Here is a 21,002-nt window from a genome sequence, read left to right as displayed (position 1 = left end):
ATTTCTGCTTGCTGTGGTGAGTGCTTGTTCCCATGGCTGTAGTTTTGCTTTGAGTACATGTGGAGTGTGGTGTTTGCTGAGACTCACCACCTTCAACATATTTGCTGTGGCCCACCCCTCCATCTTCCTTCCTGTGGTGCTTTTCGTGACCCACCCGTCAATATCTGGGCTGTGGTGCTTGTTTACTGTGGCCCACACCTCCCACACCCTCACAGGTCTGCCATGCTCAGTGACCTTCAGTGTACCACCAGCTGGGGTATTGGATTTCACATTACCAAACATTTTTCACGGGCTGAGGAATATACCCTGACCATTATTCTCCCTCCCAGATGTAATTTCGCGGCACGTGTCTCCTCCTTCTTCCCGTGTTGTGGGTCGTACTATTGTTGGTCGTACTGTTGTGGGTCGTATTGTTGTTGTGGGTCGTACTGTTATTGTGGGTCGTAATGTTGTTGTGGGTCATACTGTGTTGTGGGACGTACTGTGTTGTGGGTCGTACTGTGTTATGAGTCGGACTGTTGTGGGTCGTACTGTGCTATGGCTCGTACTGTTGTGTTGCTGGTCGTACTGTATTGGTCGTACCGTATAGGTGAAATAAACTAGGGGGGAACTATTCTTCAGGTGATCAGTATTGTCTTTACCATCACACTTAATCATGTTTGAGCTCGGTGATATCAAGTTCATAGTGTACACAGCATAACAAGGGGAGGAGTTCTTCACTACTCTTGAAACTGATATCCCCCCCACTGACGAAAATCTTCATCGGTTAGGTCAGTTAAGGTGGTATTTGAGCTTACTATCGTAGCCCAAAAATTTAATCGTAACTTTGGAAAATTTTCTTCATGTAACTTAATATTTGAGGTTTATCTTAATTCTCTAATGTAACTGTCAAGACTCAGAACAAATTGTTTATGTTAACACTTGTAGAAAAACGAATATATTAGTAATTAATAATGAAATAAATCTACATATATTTAGACACCGTGGATGAAGATACGAACCACAACAACTTTTACACGTGAATAAATTTAGTTAATTTGTCAGTGTGTGTGTGTGTGTGTGTGTGTGTGTGTGTGTGGGTGTGTGTGTGTGTGTGTGGGTGTGTTGTGTGAAGCATTAAGAGACCCCAGGAGAACTAACACTCTTATTATTAAAAAAAATAACCTCGTTAGTGGTCGCCTCAACTACACCATAAACATGAAAGGTAATAAAGGGAGAGAGAAGTGTTGAGGGCGTGAACTAACTATACTATACAGAGTGTTATAAGTGTATACCTCTGTGTGGTGGGCGGCTGTTATCTGATGGGCGGCTGTGATCTGGTGAGTGGCTGTGGTCTGGTGGGCGGCTGTGATCTGGTGAGTGGCTGTGATCTGGTGGGCGGCTGTGATCTGGTGGGTGGCTGTGATCTGGTGGGTGGCTGTGGTCTGGTAGGCGGCTGTGGTCTGGTGGGCGGCTGTGGTCTGGTGGGGCTGTGATCTGGTGGGCGGCTGTGATCTGGTGAGGGCTGTGATCTGGTGGGTGGCTGTGATCTGGTGGGTGGCTGTGTGGTCTGGTGGGTGGCTGTGATCTGTGGTGGCTGGATCTGGTGGGTGGCTGTGATCTGGCTGTGTCTGGTGCTGTGGTCTGGTGGTGGCTGTGTGATCTGGTGGGCTGTGATCTGGTGAGTGGCTGTGATCTGGTGGGTGGCTGTGATCTGGTGGGTGGCTGTGTGATCTGCTGGTGGTGGCTGTGATCTGGTGGTGGCTGTGGTGGGTGATCTGGTGGCTGTGATCTGGTGGGGCTGTGATCTGGTGGGTGGCTGTGATCTGGTGGTGTGTGCTGTGATCTGGTCTGTGGTCTGGTGGGTGGCTGTGATCTGGTGGCGGCTGTGATCTGGTGAGTGGCTGTGGTCTGGTGGGCGGCTGTGATCTGGTGAGTGGCTGTGATCTGGTGGGTGATCTGCTGTGATCTGGTGGGTGGCTGTGGTCTGGTGGGTGGCTGGCTGGCTGTGGTCTGGTGGGCGGCTGTGATCTGGTGGTGGCTGGTCTGGTGGGCGGCTGTTATCTGATGGGCGGCTGTGATCTGGTGAGTGGCTGTGGTCTGGTGGGCGGCTGTGATCTGGTGAGTGGCTGTGATCTGGTGGGCGGCTGTGATCTGGTGGGTGGCTGTGATCTGGTGGGTGGCTGTGGTCTGGTAGGCGGCTGTGGTCTGGTGGGCGACTGTGGTCTGGTGGGCGGCTGTTGGTGGTTGTTATTTCGTGATTGTATGTCCTCAATATTATTCTAGTAGTGACGTCTTTATAGATATAGAATTTGAAATATATTTCCCTTTTTTGTTTATCTTTACTAAACCCAGTGACCTTCTTCCTCGACTGATGAACTGATAATGGTTTTCCTTGTGAGTGGATAGTGAGGGACAGTGTTTATAAAGTCCCTTGGTGCTCGTGTAGAAAGAATCCATTGAGATGTAACATTAATTTCTACACGTTACTGTTATTCGCCACGTTAGTTATGACGTTTTCGTAATGGTTATAGAAGGAAATGTGAAATAAAGGAACAACTTGAGTGTATAAGTCAGAGTGAACATAATAATGAACACATTTATGAGTAGAAAATAATGGAGTTTTGGTGTTTTGTTTATGTGACTTTCTCGCGGGCCTGTCAACACGAACATCAAGGGACTTTGTAAACACTTAGTACAGTACGTCACACCCTGGATTATTATGTTATCTACACACACACACACACACACACACACACACACACACACACACACACACACACACACACACACACACATATTCCTTGCCTAATCTAGCACGACACCTGACTTGTTATTTGCCTAATTGTGGCATGAGTCTTGTGTTATAATCCGGTTAACATTAACATCACCTGCTGTTCATTTGTATCATAATTTTTAACCTGTTCTTGTGTTACTTTACTCAGTAGTGATTATGACGTCAGCTGCTGTTTTTAGTGTGACATAGAAGGTAATATGTGTGATTAGTTATTGAATTTGATGTTAGTGTATGTTATTATTTGTGAAATTTCCGATATGTAATTGTTTTGTGTGTGTGTGACTGAGTGAGTGTGTGTGTGTGTGTGTGTGTGTGTGTGTGTGTGTGTGTGTGTGTGTGTCAGTAATCACCGTTCGTCATAACTTCAGCGTCAGTTAGAGGACTTCCAACCTTCATTTAACTCACAATTCAATAATAATCGTCTGAATTGTAAATTACCAGGAAGTGTAACCCGACTACCCACACGTAATTTGAGAATAACATTATGATTTAGCGAGTCAGGACCACGAGATAAACCAGGTTTAGTTCTATACAGCTTCAATAACCACTATCTGACTCTCCTTAATTCTCTAAGGTAACGGAGACATTATTACAAACACTGATTAACATGACAATTACATATCGCATCATCTGAAGATTAGACACCCCAGTATCTTTCACCTGTAGATTAGAAACCCCAGTATATTTCACCTATAGATTAATCACCCTAATGCTAACCTAACCTAACCTAACCTAACCTAACATACCTTTACCTAATCTGTCCTAAAATATCCTTCAATACCCCCCTCCCCCTCCCCAGGTAGTGTTAGGGTGGTGAATCTACAGGTGAAATATACTAGGGTGTCTAATCTACAGGTGATCTCTTTATATGAAAGTTTTTAAATATTACTACGCTTATTTGTTATATTTTTTGTAGGACTTTAAACCCCTTGGTCGTGATGCTACTTCAATAAATCGTTTATAGATGCGAGTCAATCATTTATTCCCTTGCTAGTATAGAGGATTGGATCGTCAATACCCAATAACACGCGATAGGAGTAGACGCTAGTTCTGTTGTTAGCCAGCCAGTTGTCTCTTATTACCACAACTTGTTATTAACCTTCACCACTGTAGCTAATAACATCATCTTCATCATCATCATCATCACTGTAACTAACACCATCATTATCATCATCATTGTATACGTAACACCAGCACAAACACTAACATCATCACTATCTACATCACTACCATTGTCACTACAACCATTACCATAACTAGTATCACCACCACCATCACCACAACCACCACAACAATAAACATTACCGATCACCTCTAACACTACACCCCAGATACTGCAACAACCAGCACCACCAGCACCACCACCACCAGCCCAGATCGTGGTTGATTGCCTTCATCGTCAAGCAAAACAACCCCCTCCCCCCCCCTTTCCCCTCTGCAAACAACTTCAACAACTAATATACCAATCGGCTGTAATGACCAGACGAAGTAGTAGTTATGTTATCGATAGTTATGTCGTGTGAAGGTCGTTTTCTTGCTGTAATATATTGGTGAATGGAGATTGCGATATTAATATTATAAGCTTCTTTCGAGGAAGGGTTAAGTAGGTGAGAGAGGGGGAGAAGAAAGGGGGAGAGGAGGAGGAGCAGGAAGAATAGGGGAAGGAGGAAGAGGGGGAAGGAGGAAGAATAGGAGGAGGTGGAAGAAGGAAGAAGAGGAGGAGGTGGAAGAATACGAGATATAAAGGGAAGGAGAATAATATGTTCTGACCTAAATACGAACCAATATATTTTTTGGGTTATATTTTTCAATCAAGATTTCAGACAGAACTCACTTCAAGGTAAAGCAATAATAACCGTTCAAATATTTATCAAAAGTTTTTTCATTTTAATATATCGGATTTTAATTTCGATATCCGAAGTTTACAAAATAAATCCCCAGAAATATAAAATACATGTATAAATATTTTATTTTAATGTTTTATACAATAATGATTTTGTTTTTGTAGGGTTTATGGTTATTTTATTTTTATTTTTTGTATGCTGGTTTTAGAGCCATCAAATACACTTCTAACGTGTGAGAACGTTAGCTTGACAAAGGCTTACTCTCGGTCGCGTCGCATGAGAGTTAAAAATGGTAGATATTGGATGTGTGGTGCCTGACGCTATACTGGACCAGGTGAACACGTGTATACTCACATACATACATACATACATACATACATACATACATACATACATACATACATACATACATACATACATACATACATATATACTGGCTCTAAATGATTGTTTGTTTTTATTTAGTAACATAGCTTATAAACAATGTGATGGACCTATACGAGACTTACAATAAATTGATTCGTCTTTTAACTTGCATTATGATATTACGACATAAAGGAAGTCCATCACAAACTTGGTTAAATTTCTGACTAAAAACTAGTCATTAAAGCCAGACAGTAGGGATTAGCTGTCATTGACGGGATCACCTGAAGATTATCTCCCTCCAGCTTATGTCACGTGATGATTAAACAACCTAAAGCTGCCTGGGAGGGTTAGGCTAAGTTAGCGTTTGGGTGAATTAAGCTTGAGATTAATCTTCAGGTGGTATCATTTATGTAAGTCACGAACGCTCCCAGATACAACTACTGCTGCCTTGTCCGCCTCGAGTCAGCGTAGGAAAAATACATTAATCATGACATACTCGCGGGGATATCTCATTATTGGTGAAATTTGTCAGTGTACCTTTACTTGGTACCCAGCAGCAGCCGTGTACGAGGGGCACCTGGGAGAGCTCGTGCCTTTTGCTGCCATTTTTCTAACATGGCTGCCAAATTTATTTATATCACGGAATAACACTGGAACTCTGCCACACATTACTTTTGCTGTATCATATAACTCCCACCAGTTCAAAACATGTTGATGCCAATGTCCTTATCTGTGGCGAAAGAATGATTTGTTCAGTAGCTTTGAAAATGGATTAAATATATATATATATATATATATATATATATATATATATATATATATATATATATATATATATATATATATATATATATATATATATTATGTGTGTGTTTACTATTACAAACATTACAAGTATGTAGATGTTGTCACACACACACACACACACACACACACACACACACACACGTCCTGCGAAAATCTCTTTTTTTTTACACCTGTGTTTTATACAGCTGGATTACTGTACATTTTGTTGATGTGCAGTTGTGTGTATACTGGCTCACTGTTATGTACGAGTATACTTGCACTTGTTCACTATAGTGTGTACACATACTCACTCACCATTGTGTGTACATATACTCACCATTGTTTATACATATTCATATACTCTGGCCCCTAACGCATGTTCATCTGTGTCCTCTGATACATGTCCGTGCTCACCCGTGTGTCTTAATCAAGTCCACGTCTGGCTTTATCCGTCCATGGCCGTCCGTGCCTCGCCACCAAGGCCAGTAGTTCCGTGTCAGGTGATTAGGGTAATGAATATGTATATCGCGTGACGTTGTTGTGTTTATACATTACGTTAACGTGATAATGTGAGTCAGGAAGTACTGTGGGGCGCTGTACACACTCACCGAACACCTTGGCACGACACATGTGAGAATGAGTAGAATGGTTGTCATATCGGAAGGGTTTCAGATTCTTCGTTCATTTTTTTCAGATTGCATAGTTCTTATACCGTTTGGGGAGTTTTTGGTGAAAGTGTACAAATTGTCTGGTAAAACTGTGAGACACTACCGAACAGTATTGTGGATAAGCATGCATAAGTTTATTATTGTTGTTGGTTTAATGTATTTAGGAGCTCTAGTGGCCAGGAATATTAAGCACCTGTACATTAAATTAGTTTATTTATTGAACATCTACTTTAAACTCTCTGACTGTGTGATTATTATATTTCACACACACCTTCCCCAGGAGTGTCAATTAACCACTAACAAACAAAAATAGTAAACTTACCTTTTTTTTTGTACTACTTCTCTAATATGACAAGACCATAAACTTTCCATAGCTGACACTAAGATTACTTAAAAATATTATAACATTATCACCTCCATCACCACCGTTGTATGACCCACTTTCCACGCTTATGTAGGTCACCTGTGATTAACTGATGGCATCGTGTCCCGTTTGCCATCAGGTAAATTTATAACAAGTTTTATGGCTGTACGTCCTTCCTATCTCTTATCAGTTTATAGCTGGTGAACTTTTCTCTTCATTTTAAATTATATCAGACTAACAACACAAAAAAAACCCACAAAAATACAAATATCTGAGAAAATAAAAATAATATCCCAATACTTGTTGCCTACCTGACCCTTAACTAGATACCACATACCGCTAGAAATGTCCAGGGAATTTTGTCCGCTAATGTACACACTCCACTATGATATTAGAGCATTCGAGTATTACTGTCAATCACCCATAAAACACTTTCTGCTAATTTATTACACTGAAGATAATTGCTTGTGATAGTATCGTATATTGAGTGTAGACATGAGACATAATGGGGAGTTATTACAGGGGGGATAATTTGTAAAATGAAAATTGAAATTAGAGTTGATAATGGAATGTTTCCGTTCAGTGCAGTATGGGTGCATTAACTTAGTGTATTTTTAGGTCATGTTATTAGGTGTCATTTTAACTAGCCCTTAATAACATCTACTTACATCATTTTTTTTTATAATGTTTTGATGATGATAATGGTAATGAGAACAATGTTATTATTTATGGTACTAATTTTACATTTTACATGATTGTTTTTCTAATTATGTTGTTATTTTTACTCATTTTCATTTGTGTTATTTTATTATTGTGTTATGTATTTTATCATTATTATTATTATTATTATTATTATTATTATTATTATTATTATTATTATTATTATTATTATTGGGAGTAGTAGTAGTAGTAGTAGTAGTAGTAGTACTTTAGATAAAACACAAAAACAACACCTAAATATACCGTCAAAATCGTACTGTTTCTCTTCCTTAACTAGATACGTCTCCTAACACCAATTAGGAGATAAATTAACGTATGTACTGACTCTAAACTAAGATTCTTTACGCTAATTTTACCTGATGCTAAGGAAACATATATACTTAATTAAGGCCGAGTGTAATTTTAAACATATTTTTAGACTTTATGATTTTTGTTTGTTTGTGTGTGTGTGTGTGTGTGTGTGTGTGTGTGTTAGGAGCAGTTAGGATGATTCTCGCCTCTTCCCTTACGATAAATAATTACCGTATACGAATCTTTGAGCATCTGGACACTGCTGCGTCTGAATTGAATCTTATTTCCATTAGGAAGGTTAAAACTGTTTTAGTTTTCATCAACGATCTGTAGGCAAAGTACCGTGTGTTCATAGCATGGGGTGGAGGAGGGGGTGGAGGAGGGAAGGGCAGGGCTAGAAGGAGAGGGAGTGAGGTGGAGGAGGAGTAAGGGACGGGGAGAAAGTAACGGAAGAGGTGGAAAAGGGTGAGGGAGGGGATGGAGAAAGAGAGGAATGGGAAATAGAGAGGGAGGGGGGTAAAGGAAAGGGGGGGGTGGATGTGGAGAAGGGGGTTGTGAAGAAGGGGTAAGAGGAGAAGAAAGAGGAGGGTGAAAAGAAGGGAAAGGGGAAGAGATAAGGGTAGGAGGGAATGGGAGACGGAAGGGAGTGGAGAAGGAGAGAGGGAAGGGGGTGGAGATGGAGGTTAAGGGGGATGGAGATGGAGAGAGGGAAGGGGGACATGAAGGGTATGCCAGAGGGCCCCCTCGTTCACTGACCAGGTAGAGGTAATATCTAGGCTGACTACACAAATCCATTAGTGTGTAGTGGTGTAAGTATTATTGTTTTAATGCGATAATTAGGGCCGCGTATTTAGTGGCTATAGCCAGGTATTATATTAATGACATAATAGATTAATGAGAGGTGAGCTGTACATTTTTTATTAAGTTATTATGGTAAATAATTGAGGGATATCGGTCACTCGTCCGCGTGCCGCTGTCATGAAAGTCTGGCGTCTATTTATGGTGTCTGGCGTCGTTGTCTGGCGTCTATTTATGGTGTCTGGCGTCGTTGTCTGGCGTCTGTTTCTATTTGTCTGATGTCTGGGAGGCCAATCAGCTGTCTGTGGAAATAAACTGTATATTAAACTTATATAATTTATCTACTGTATAACACCTATAATAATGAAAACAGACGCAACATCAAACAGCTTCTAGTCAAACCATGTCGCATTTTTGGGGGGATTCTGTGTCAAAAATTCTAATTTATTTTTTAGAGGGGAGGGGCCCCATTATTCAAACCTTTGATCCCGTGCCCTAGTTTCAAGTCAGTGCATTCAAAAGAAAAAAAATACATATACGTCTACCTGTACTGGCTTCTACTTTTTGGGGGTCGAATTTATATATATTTTGAACTAGTTTAACCTTGACCTTCAGACGTGTTGAGGTGGAGGTGGGGGGGAGGAGGGGGATATAAGGTGACCTATGATCATGTGCTGTTTGTAGGCTGTCACAGTGAGGTACAGGATCTCTCTTGTGTGTCAGTATGTAGGGAAGGATGTATGTATGTATGTATGTATGTATGTATGTATGTATTATAATTCTCTCTCTCTCTCTCTCTAATACACACACTTAACCTCACACCCGCAGTTCACCAACACACATAAACAACAAACCTAATTCTCCCCACACACAAACACACGGTATATAATTGTATATTCCAACCTTGTATTCCATAAAGCTTCAGTATTTCTGGAATTTAATTACTTGTGTCTTCCTATATCCTGAAGAGAATACATTACCTGCAGGATCGAGTCATGTTTATGCATCTGGATAAAAGAATAACTGGATGTTTATGGATATATGATTGCACACGTGTATTTGCATAAGCCAGGGTCTGAACATAAATTGTGTATATATTGTTATGTGTGTGTGTGTGTGTGTGTGTGTGTGTGTGTGTGTGTGTGTGCGTGTGTGTGTGTACGAGGATATTATAAAGGATCAGTTATCAATGTGTAATAACCATTCCTTAATTGGAGGTTGTTGCACTACTAATAATACTACTGATAATAATAATAGTAATAGTAATAATGATAATAAATTCATTACAGAAGTATATACAATTATGGAATGAATTTTAATTATTTCATTCATTAATATTTCTACCTCATTTGTTTCATCTATCTTTCATTTACCCTTTTCATCTTGTTCACTCTCTCTCCATTGTCGTTTGATTCCTTGTACTACATCGCCTTAGGTCCTCCCCCTCGTACCAGTAGAAGCTCGAGTACTTAAACTACGAAACTTGATTAAGGAGGACGTGTTTGAGGTCGTCCTTCTCCTTTTCCTCTTCCTCCTCCTTCTCCTGCCGTTTGCCACCACTGCTGTCTCGTCTGTGTTGGCGTTCATAGACAGACAGACAGACAGACAGACAGACAGACAGACAGACAGACTACCTTGCCCTTTCAGCCATTTTAGGTGCACGAGAGAGGTGAAAGAGACAAGCTGGTAGTCAGTGTTGTTTGGGTTGAATCTCTCTCGATTTGCTGTGGACTTTCATCACTGTCTATGGTCTGCTGTTAAGATTTTGGAGACACAGAGAGACCGACAAACAGAGAAACAGACAGACAGAGACAGACAGACTGACAAAGGCCTTCTATTCCTCGATTTCACCCCCCCCCACCTCCCTATCCCCTTTCCTGTTGGCAACCCCTCCTGCCATTCCTCTTGCATGGTTGTCATGAAGGCCAGGTCATCATGGAACAACAGTTGATCCCACTTCCCCACCCACACCTGCCTCACCCCCTTCCCACACACCTGCCACACCCCACACACCCTGCCTCACCCCTCCACCCTGCCTCACCCCTTCCCACACCCCTCACCCCACACCCCTCCCCACACACCTGCCTCTCACCACACCTATCACCATGACACTCCGGGATGGACTCGAGACCATCTTGAATATTAAACTTTGTCCATCTTCTTTGTCTCAACCTCCTGCTTTTATTATTTTTCTTTTGTTCTCTTTATTAATTTTTGGTGATTTGTGTCCTTCATCTCTTGTGATTGATTAATGCCTTAAATTCCCACGTTAATTCGACCCATAAGATTATTCATCATATCCTTTAAGACTGTTTAGTAATTCCTTAAAATCCTAACGTTTGTATAACCTATAGGATTAGTATTTACACCTTCAAAACCACGTAGGATTCTAACCATTCTCCTCCTCTTATAAACCTGACGATCCGTATCCTTCATCCCTGCCTGATCTACACGTCCTTAATCTCCTACATTACCACATCCTGCAGGACTCTATCTTCAGCCTCCCTGCATTTGGAGGCGGCGTACAGGATGACTGGTAAACTTTCCTCAAGTAAGTCTTCTCTTATTTGCCGCATGACGAAAATCACATTGGTCGGGGTCTCGTTCTCATGCATGGATCTTAACTGCATTTTTAGTTGGGGCGGAAGCTGTCTACGTGACCTTGTTACTGCCTTCCTCGCTCACTTATTCACTTCCTTCCTCACTCATGCATTCATTTCCTTCCTCACTCATTCATTCGCTTCCTTCCTCACTCTCATTCACTTTCTCACTAACTCACCTCAATTCATCACTCACATATAAATTCAACGATGGCGTAGCGTTACACATCAAACTCTTACCTGTAATACATGAGCAGAGAAAGAGTTGTAACCAAATTCTTTCTGTAAGATATTAAACAAACTTGACCCATTCAAGTTAAGTCTCAAGTCTCGAGTATTACCTGTATGGTCAAGTTTAAAGTCAAGTGATGTGACGCGGGAGCATGACCCAGTTGTTGTACTAAAAATCGAGAACAATTAACAGGTGAACCAGTAATCCTCGATGGTGTTGTTGACAGGTATATGGATATTATCTCTTCTGATTCTGTGATTACTGTTGATTCTAGCTAAGTACATAATATCACACTAGTCATCAACAGTTACAAATTACGAGATATACACCTGCGATTATTGTTGTTGCTGTAATGTATTATTGTGCCTCACCAACCAAGAGTTAGTTTCTATTTTGACTGTATTTTGTGTTGTCCAGTTTCCCCAAGAAAATATCCTTCCATGCCCTCAGCCACCTGATACCCTTAGCTTGTGATTGGTCGGCATGTTTTGAAGGCGTAACTGTGATTTGTCGACTGGTTTGCAGAAAGACTCACTGTCAGTGTATACATTTGAGTTACAATGCCCTAACAATATCGTAAAATAGTTTTGAGTATGAGGTATTTGCAATATTGTTATCAGTTTATAAGTTGAATACCGTAAGTGGTTTCTTTATTATATAATTCACGTGAATGCATTGTTGTATGATAAGTTGTTTGTTTTGACAGGAATTGTGGGTTCTGACTCCTGAGTTCAGTTGTGTGACAGCTGTTCGTGTGTTAACTCTACTCGCTGACTTAGTCGTTTACTTATCACAGTTTATTTTCTCTCTGTGATGGTTACCATTATTGTTTTGTTCATCATGAGGTAAGACTTAAGATACACATTCTGTAATATTGATGTACACGACTGTGAGTGTGTTGGTGACGCTCGTCATCAATGAGGTGGTTTATGTGCGGAAGCTGACATGATGTTGGTTTCTTATGGTCGTTGCTGTGTTTATTATTTATGTTAAAACTTAATAAATAAGATTGGAATGTCCAGGTGTGTGTTAGGTATGACTGAATTTAAATTTTGTTCATTTTGGTGATTCAGAAATAATTACTCTGTATTGTGCTGTACTTTTGCTTTGCACCTCAGCATTATGAAGTGTTTCATTAAAGTCGGAGTTGGGATTTACCTTTTATTATGGCCACGTGAGTTAGGAGTTTGTGATATGTTCTTTCGGCATTATATTCACCGAAATGTTCTGTAGGACATTTTCATCATAAAACATAAATGTTTTATTTCATGAAATCGACGAAACATACTTGAACAATACTTTTTGCGTTATATAATTTTTCCAATTTATTTCAAGGCAGTCTATGCTTGCCCTTCTTTCTGGGTGTATGGAATTGAGACATAGACGTAAGCCATAGACATAGGCGTAAACCGTAAGCTTAAGGGCTCGTTTACACGATCAGTTACCACGTATAGTGGTCGAGCACTTGCACTTCGGGTCAGTGGCGAAGCATGGGGTCGGAGCAGTGGACTGTGTTTACAAGGAACTACCACACTGTCGTCTGCACTAGTCCCAGATTTCTTCGATGCGGCTACCATTTTCAGCTCCTTTCTGTACTGACTGTGTAATGTGTATATTTTCTTCTTGACAATGTCAAGTGTGCAAACAAGAGTCACATTTTACACACAATTATACAGTTCCCCATAAACTTTACATTTTTCGTTTCTATTTCTGTATCCGTCACTTCTGACCTGCCATAGACATGGCCGATCCCCATACAGTTCAATAAGTTGTAACGTTAACGCCTTTGTCCACTCAAATGGTGGCCTTGACTCCTGGGGGTCACTGGTGGGAGGTGTAGGCGACGGCACAACGTCCATCGTTGCTTTTAACTTGCGCGTCTGTGTGGTGTGGCAGGGACCATCGTAGGTGGCCACGCAACTATTAGGCTGCCACACGTAACTGCCCGGGAGGGGTTGGTGGTTCAGTGTTGCCGTGTACACGATCACTGCCCGAGCACTGCTTCGTTACCATGCTTCGAAAACATGCTCCGACACTGATCGTGTAAACGAGCCCTATGTCATGCATACACCATAGACGTAAACAGACTCAAGCCATAGACATAAACCAAAGACTTAATCCATAAAAGCAATACAGACGAATGAAATTGTCTCAACATTTCCTCGCCACTCATGTCTGGGTCGTGAACTACAGTCATCTAAAAGGCAAAAAATGGTGAAGACTTTTCCTGTGATGAACTGATAAGCAGAGAATGTAAACAAACAGACTCGTCGACAGAAAGTTGTACATATAGTGAATGTATTGTGTTGGAATATAGTGTTGTGTGTTATGTTGAGTTGTGTTGTCTTGCTTGGTGTTGTGTTGTGTTGTTGTAGGAAGTGATGTTAGTAATTGATGTATGTACGGTACGTGAGGGAGGAGTCAGTCAACCGTGGACCAGCATCCAGTAAACCCTACATAATATGAACCCTTTATTATCTGGTGTCCTATTGTCATGTACTTTTGACTAACCATTACATGTGTTTCGTGGAGATCTCAACATTATAGTAATGATGATTTTCTCCTCCAGGATCCACATCTCCGTCAGGATGTTGAGAGAGGTGGTGAGTACCAGGTTATATATATTTAGAGAATGGTTAATGACAGTCTGCTGTGTACCCAAGACCTCGAGTGAGTATTAATAACAAAGTTGACCTAACGTAGTCTAAGTAAACCTGAAGATCTATTGAAATGTCTTGCACTTGACCAGGAATTATGAAATATGTTGGAATTAACTTATAGTAGTTAAAATAATAGTCAGGTTTGAATACATCATCATCTGTCAGTTGTCTTGTTGTCTTGGCTGGGTAAATAGTTTAGTCCACTGTATTTTATTTAGCTTTTATTTTTACTGGACCAAAAAGGAAAATTATGACTATATTTACTACAATTAAGATAATGGTTTCATCCAAGACTCCCCAGTGCAAAACCGTAGTTCTGTCTGCACCATTAAGTCATCATACGAGTACTTCAAGGTTTAAGTTATCGTACTCAAGGGGATAAAGTTAGCGTATTCAAGTGGTTAAGGCAACGCACTCAAGGGTTAATGACACTATTCACAACGATCCAGACAAACCTCCAGTAACCTACCTCATTTAACCTTACGAGCTTGCAATTTAGGTTAAGTTAGGTTTGGTAGATCCGCTCCGTGTTGTTATTAATGACTCGCCCAGCAGGTCGTGTTGAGGTCATCAGGTTAAATAATAGCATCGTTTGCATTTCAATTTTCTTTCACTGTTCTTGTGTTAGTAATCGTTATGATGTTCCTTCTGTCGTGTTACTCATTTGTTATAATATTGGAATTATCTTGACACCTGACACCCATGTTACACCTCCTGACACCTCCTAACTCCTATCTGACGCCCCTTGACAATCGTGTTGGTTCTAGTTCAGATAGATGACTTGTTTACGAACACTTCTTACACTCGTCCTTCGTAGAGCGGAATGTAAATTTGTGGGGCTACAAACCTGTTAATATGGTACAAGACACGAAATATCAACAGTGTGTCTGGTGTGGGCTACTGTGGGTTGCCGTGGGTTGGTGTGGGCTACTGTGGGTTGGTGTGGGCGAGTCGGAGCAGCACCACCAGACCAGTTCTTGGGTTAACACTTGTCGCCATTCTTTAATAATAGTTAAATAACCTGTCACTAATGATCTGGATTTTTAGATTAACATGTAGGCATTACCGTCCAAAGTGTTTTTTTGGCTTAAGATAATTTGTTGCTTGTCCTAACTATATCACGTATGTTGCTTATTTACATAACTAATCCGACCTTTAAACCGATGACTGGCAACAGGAATATATATATAATTGTTAGAATTTCGTAAATCATCAGTTAGAAGGATAAACGTAGCTCTCAGCCATATGTTTATTACTGGTCGTTCTGTCTCTGTAATAAATGTTGATGTGATACTGAGGAAATATAACCCCGGATGTGTGAAGTACTTGATAATGCAGGTAGTGAGCCGAGGAAGGGCAGTGTACCTGTAAACATTGAAGCCATCACGTGGAAATCTGATCTCGTCGGTTAATTGCTAACACAGAGAGACGATCCTACTGAACAATTTAGCTCTTGATATTAATTTAACTTTGAATGTACTGCATGTGTGAGGTGAGTATGAAGCGAGTCGAGTACATTTCTTGGTACACATTATTATGTTTGTTGCTTTTAGATTCATTTAAAAGTTTTAATCGAGGCTTAAGACAACACTGCTTCTGTTCTTGATGTAAACAATGGTGAAGGCATACAACACCAGATTAATGCACTGTTCTGCTGCCTCGTAGGATTCTCACTCCCTGTACTGAAGTTTCTGAATTAAGGCTTGACTTAATTCAGCCACTCGACGGCGCTCATCAACTGCCTCACTCACTGGTCAACAATGTGTAAAGGTCTATTGTGCCTGGTTGTTATATTCAATTTTATACACTGACGACTGCCAGGAACCTCTTATAATTTTGACTACATAGTTACTTCCCTACAAACCTGCTGGCATGCACACTCAAGCAGCGTCTGGGCAGCAGTTGGTTATGGTGAATTATATTAGGGGAAAAGTCCAGGTATACGTCAGGGGCCATATTTTAGGGTCAGGGAGGGTTAGGGTCAGGGGGGAGTCAAGGGACGATGAACCAGAAATCAAGGGAAATATAATCATTAAGTTTTTATGGGTTGTGGTTCTTGAGGCTATAACAGTTAACTTTGTTGTGTCGTGTTCTCTATGTTAACAAAGGTGATAGAAATCGTGTCCTTTTAGTATATATTCATTCCGTGATTGTTGATAGTTTACAGTGGCTGTTGTCATAAAATCCGAGAATTTGAATTTCATGTTGTCAGAACAAGAGGTAAATTGATTGTTAGATGGGTATCAGGTGAATTTTGAATTCAAATTTTGTCACAAGTGTCAGGGGGTGTCAGATGGGTGTTAGGAGGTGTCAAATGGGTATCAGGAGGTGTAAGATAAGTGTCAGGAGGTGCAAGATGGGTGTCAGGTGGGTATCGGCATCATCCTTATCGTTGTTGTTGTATTGTTAGCATTGTTATTAATTTTATTATTATCATAACAACAGCAGTAATCCCACCCGAACCCTCTACAAAGCTTCCCTTAGACTTGGTTCAACAATACTAAACCTGGCTGGCCCTCACACACAAACCCTCATGCCGGAAATTCGCTTAGCCCGCCCTACCATCTGTTGTGACCCCGCCTGTACTCCAGCGGCTCAAGGGAAAGGCAAATCTCCTCAGCTCAGTCGCTTCTAAGACGCCAACTTCTTGACCTGGGCAATCATCTCCTTAGACTCCTCCCTCCCTCCCTCCCTAGCCCTTCTAGCACTCCTCCTCGTCTCCTGCTTACTCTAAGATGCTAAATGTCTTATGATTTTTTCCTCGTTTTGCTGTTTATTCTGGTTAATTGCGGATTTTTTTGGTGGGGGGGGGGGGATTTCTTAGAGATGAGGGTTTGTGATTTTTGGCTTTTGTTTTCTTGTCAGTAAATCGTTCGGTGACTATAACATAAGCACACAATTTTGACAAACCCGACTTCTTCGCTTACATCTCACAGAGCTCACTAGATACAATGTAAACAAACTTACTCTACCCATTGCTCACAAAACACAACACTCACGTCTCACATCCGATAGTTCACCCGTCGTAATCACAGCTCAAAAATTTCATACAAAACACGCCTCTCTCACTGTTAACAGGACCACCCACTTTACTCACAGCTCACAACCCACACAGTCCACACCCCGCACATCCCTGGAGGTCTCTAAACAACGTCAGCGGACTCAGAAGGAGAGGAGCGGTGTCATTAAACTTGTGTGAGTGAATTTATACCTGTCAGAGCTATAACTTCCTAGCCATTAAAATGGACCAGGAGAGAATTGTTGTCTGGGACTTTGCTCGCTGGCACTGTTCCCTCCCTCCTGCATAACTGCATTTCAGTCATTTGCAGTTCAATGCAGGAAGGCCATTTTAGGAACTGGATTATTGTTCGTTTCTTTATCTTTTAGAGTCAGTTTATTGGTGAGTTGTTTAGATGAAATTTTCCCGGAGGTGCGGGAACACTGTGTTGTTCTGTATTATGAAGGAATTAAGGAGATGATATCAACGTAAGTAGATTTTATTTTTTAGTTGAAGTCTCGAAATTATGAAAAGGGGGAACCAACTTAATTGTTTTTGATTTTCAAAACCAAATTCGAAGATAAAGAAGTTGTGCTGGGGACAAGTGAAGGGAGTAAAGTCGAGTGTCTGAGTGCATAAAGTTATGTGATGAAAAACAAAGAGAATCAATCCCAGAATATTTGGATCAAAATAGATTATGATTTATAATGAGTGTTTATATACTAGATAATGTGGGGCAACACGAGACATGAAAGATTGTATTATAAATATTGCCTAACTACATTGATTTAAGTGTGAGTGTACAAGAGGAGAGTGTAGGGATTATGGGTCATTATGGAGGGCCAGGAATAAATGGAATGTAGAGAGACATCAAAGTGTGCCATACAACGTTTACAAAGAAAGGAATTCATAAATAGACATCGATGCTCACAGCCTCACCTCTGATATTACTGAAACATAAAACAACATCTTGACAATGTAATTTACAAATGTAAACTACAAAAAATCCCAACATTTTATACAGCTTGTCAGTATTACATGGTGTAGAAATATTGAGGTAACATTCTAGATTGGTTGTCAAAGATGTTCCTTTTATGAAATTTTCTTGTTTCCTCTGACTGTAAATTTGGTTTGAATATAACAATATATACCGAGGTGTATCAAGCCTGGAATAACAAATATATAAGTATGAGTTATGACCAACAGTGAGTCAATATATGCAGATCTTTTTCGTATATGTGTCACTTATAGCATTTGGTATATCACTTATAACGCTTAACAAACATCATCCTATCAGGCTCAAAGCTTGCTACTTATTGGTGACATACAAGAGTTTTTATTTTTAATGTACAGACAACTAATAGTCCTTTCACCTCTCCACCTGAACCACGAACCCCGAGATTCAAACTCGTGAACCCGAAACAGTAGACTGATACATTATCCTCTCCGTAAATACTTCAAATTCATGAGTCTGAATCTCGGGGTTCGTGGTTCAGGTGGAGAAGCGAACGGTGGACTTTGGTAGTTGACTGTACCTAAGAATAATAGACGGAAAGATGAACTGGGTGTCATAAAGTAACAGAGAATTGCATACATAAAGGAACAGAACACTAACAAAGGAGATAGGTGTGAAATAAAGAAGGATTAATTGGGCTGACAATCTGGATGAAGAGGGAAAATAATAAAATGCAGATACAGGAAATTATAAACGTGAGAGGATTATATAAAGGGTGAACAGGAAACAGGGAAAAGGAGAAACTGACGTAAGAAGATCCTGTAAAAATGAAGGTATCATACGGAACACTTTATCATAGTTTACCCAGGGGACGCGGGACATAGAGAGGGAACGGGAAGCCAGAGATTGATAAATTTCACAACTAGACAGTAAGAAATAGGGTTAGAGGGAGATGTCAAGACTGAGTGGTTGATTGGTGATTGACGGGAACATACATGCCTTGTGGTATGTTCTTAATCTGTCTCATCTGTCTAACTTTGATGTATGTTTATCTATGTCTGTCATTTATTTACTTTTATTTATCTATGTGTGTTTCTATATAGGCCTGTCTGTCTGTCCATCTGTGTGAATTTCTGTCTATCTGTCTGTCTATTTGTCTGTCTGTCTCTCCTATGTATATCTCATTGTTTCATGTCGACATCTAATACGTCATAACAAAACAATAACAAATATCAAGAGAGAAAAAGTAAAGTTCTTGTTAGTGGAGAATTTGGTGTATCCAGGCTAGGGAATTCCCTCATACTGTCGAAGGTGTGCTTATTATGCTTAACACCTCACTCTCTCTCTCTCTCTCTCTTGCCCAATACTTCATTTTTATCTTCGCCTTCTCCATTTCTCCTCCTCTTCATCCTCCATTTCTCCTCCATTCCTCCCCCTCTTTCTCTTCCATTCTCCCCCCCATCCCCCTCTATTCTTCCTCTTCCTCCATTCCTCCCCCTCTTTCTTCTCCATTCCTCCCCCTCATCCTCCTCCATTCCCTCTCTTCCTCCCACCCCACTGCTCCCGCCCACAAACGAAACAGAAAATCTCAAATTTCTCGACGCGACAAATTGAGAACAGAAGACAATTTTTCGTGGTAGTCCTCAAGGGATGTGGCTGAGCCTGACCTCGCATGGCCTCCTCGTCTTGGCCTCTCATAGCGTTTTCGTGGCCTGTCATAGCGTCCTTGTAACCTCGTATAGCGTTCTCATGACCTCTCATAGCGCCGTCATGGCCTCTCTTTGCGTCTCATGACCTCATAGCATCGTCCTGACATCTCATTTCGTCCTCCTGACCTTTCGTTAACTTTAATATGATTCCTTGTGGCCTCGCCTTGACTCCTGACCTCGTCTTGATCTCATTGCTTCATCTTGACCTCTCATGACCTCACCCTGACCTCGTGTGAACCTCCTGTGACCTCCCATGACCCCTAGAGAGCATCAGAACCTCACATCACTTTATATTTCACCATCCCGGCAGTAATAAGGTCGTAAGGTGGCGCCAAGTGTTGTTTCACTCTTTCTGTAAGTTTTATTTATGTCGCCTGATAAAAGTTTATGTCTTGGGGTTTAAATATTGTCATTTTTATTGGCCTGGTTTATTGTGTATTTGGTTTTGGATAGTGTGTGTGTGTGTGTGTGTGTGTGTGTGTGTGTGTGTGTGTGTGTGTGTGTGTGTGTGTGTGTGTGTGTGTATTTTCATATATAACAAAGTAAGCACAACTCCCTGCATACCCGTACCTCAATCCTTTACCCAATACCCGAGGTTCTACGTCTTTGACATCAGGAAGAAATATGTCCCGTCCATTCATGATCTCTCTCTGTCGTTGAGTTTCTCGTGCCAGCGTCGAGAAGATCCAGTGAGTGTCTTGGGATATCTAGCACTGAATTATTTTTCTTCTCCCTTGTCTCTTGTCAAGGGTGGTAGTGTGTCTATGTTATTCTGGTATTTTTATCGTTGGATGACCCAGAGTGAAGAAAAATATAGACGTCTTTCATGTAAGTGTCGTTAATTTTTTTTGCTATTGCAAAAATGTGTAAATAATGGGAATTAAAAACAAATTATGTATTCTCCCGATCTTCCTTTTGTTCTTCCTTCCCTCCTTCTGTCCCTTCTTTCTTCACTACTTCCGTCTCTCCTTCCTTCCTTCCCTCCCTCTTTCCTACGTCCCTTCCTTCCTTCCTTCCTTTCTTCCGTTCCTACATGACTCAGGGACTTCCGACTAGACTTTACCCAGCATCCAAAAAATCTCAGAGGCTCTCCGACCTCCCCTTCTCATACCCGCAAAATATCGCTCGATTGTAACTTTTTACGATCTCATCTCTGGAGATTAACGCACGATTGCTGCTGGCGATAGTTGGGCGATAACGGCCGGCGATAAGAACTGGCGATAATGGGGAATTTA

At 40.9% G+C, this 21,002-nt stretch overlaps 1 protein-coding gene across 1 annotated transcript; it reads right to left on the bottom strand.

The window, feature by feature from the left end:
• Positions 1–1,294: 1,294 nt before the first annotated feature.
• LOC121876559 (extensin-like) lies at positions 1,295–19,819 on the bottom strand. Its single transcript, XM_042381759.1, has 3 exons — positions 19,726–19,819; positions 1,885–2,216; positions 1,295–1,675 (listed from the first exon to the last, which is right to left on the bottom strand). Exons 1-3 carry the CDS (start codon positions 19,817–19,819, stop codon positions 1,295–1,297), a joined length of 807 nt encoding a protein of 268 aa, XP_042237693.1.
• Between the last annotated feature and the right edge of the window lie 1,183 nt (positions 19,820–21,002).

This window comes from Homarus americanus, unplaced genomic scaffold (assembly GCF_018991925.1).
Source record: "Homarus americanus isolate GMGI-L3 unplaced genomic scaffold, GMGI_Hamer_2.0 scaffold28, whole genome shotgun sequence".
Classification (NCBI taxonomy): domain Eukaryota; kingdom Metazoa; phylum Arthropoda; class Malacostraca; order Decapoda; family Nephropidae; genus Homarus; species Homarus americanus.
Note: the sequence above shows the minus strand (reverse complement) of the source record. Positions and strands in the feature narration are given on the sequence as shown.

Bases quoted from the DNA above. Each gene is read 5' to 3' on its own strand.
- LOC121876559 (XM_042381759.1), bottom strand. From the start codon at position 19,819: ATGAGAGGTCATGAGAACGCTATACGAGGTTACAAGGACGCTATGACA. The intron at 2,217-19,725 runs GTCAGGCTCAGC...AACCACCAACAG, and splicing joins AGACGAGGAGGCCATGCGAG to CCGCCCACCAGACCACAGTC. The intron at 1,676-1,884 runs GCCACTCACCAG...GCCACCCACCAG, and splicing joins CAGCCGCCCACCAGACCACA to ATCACAGCCACTCACCAGAT.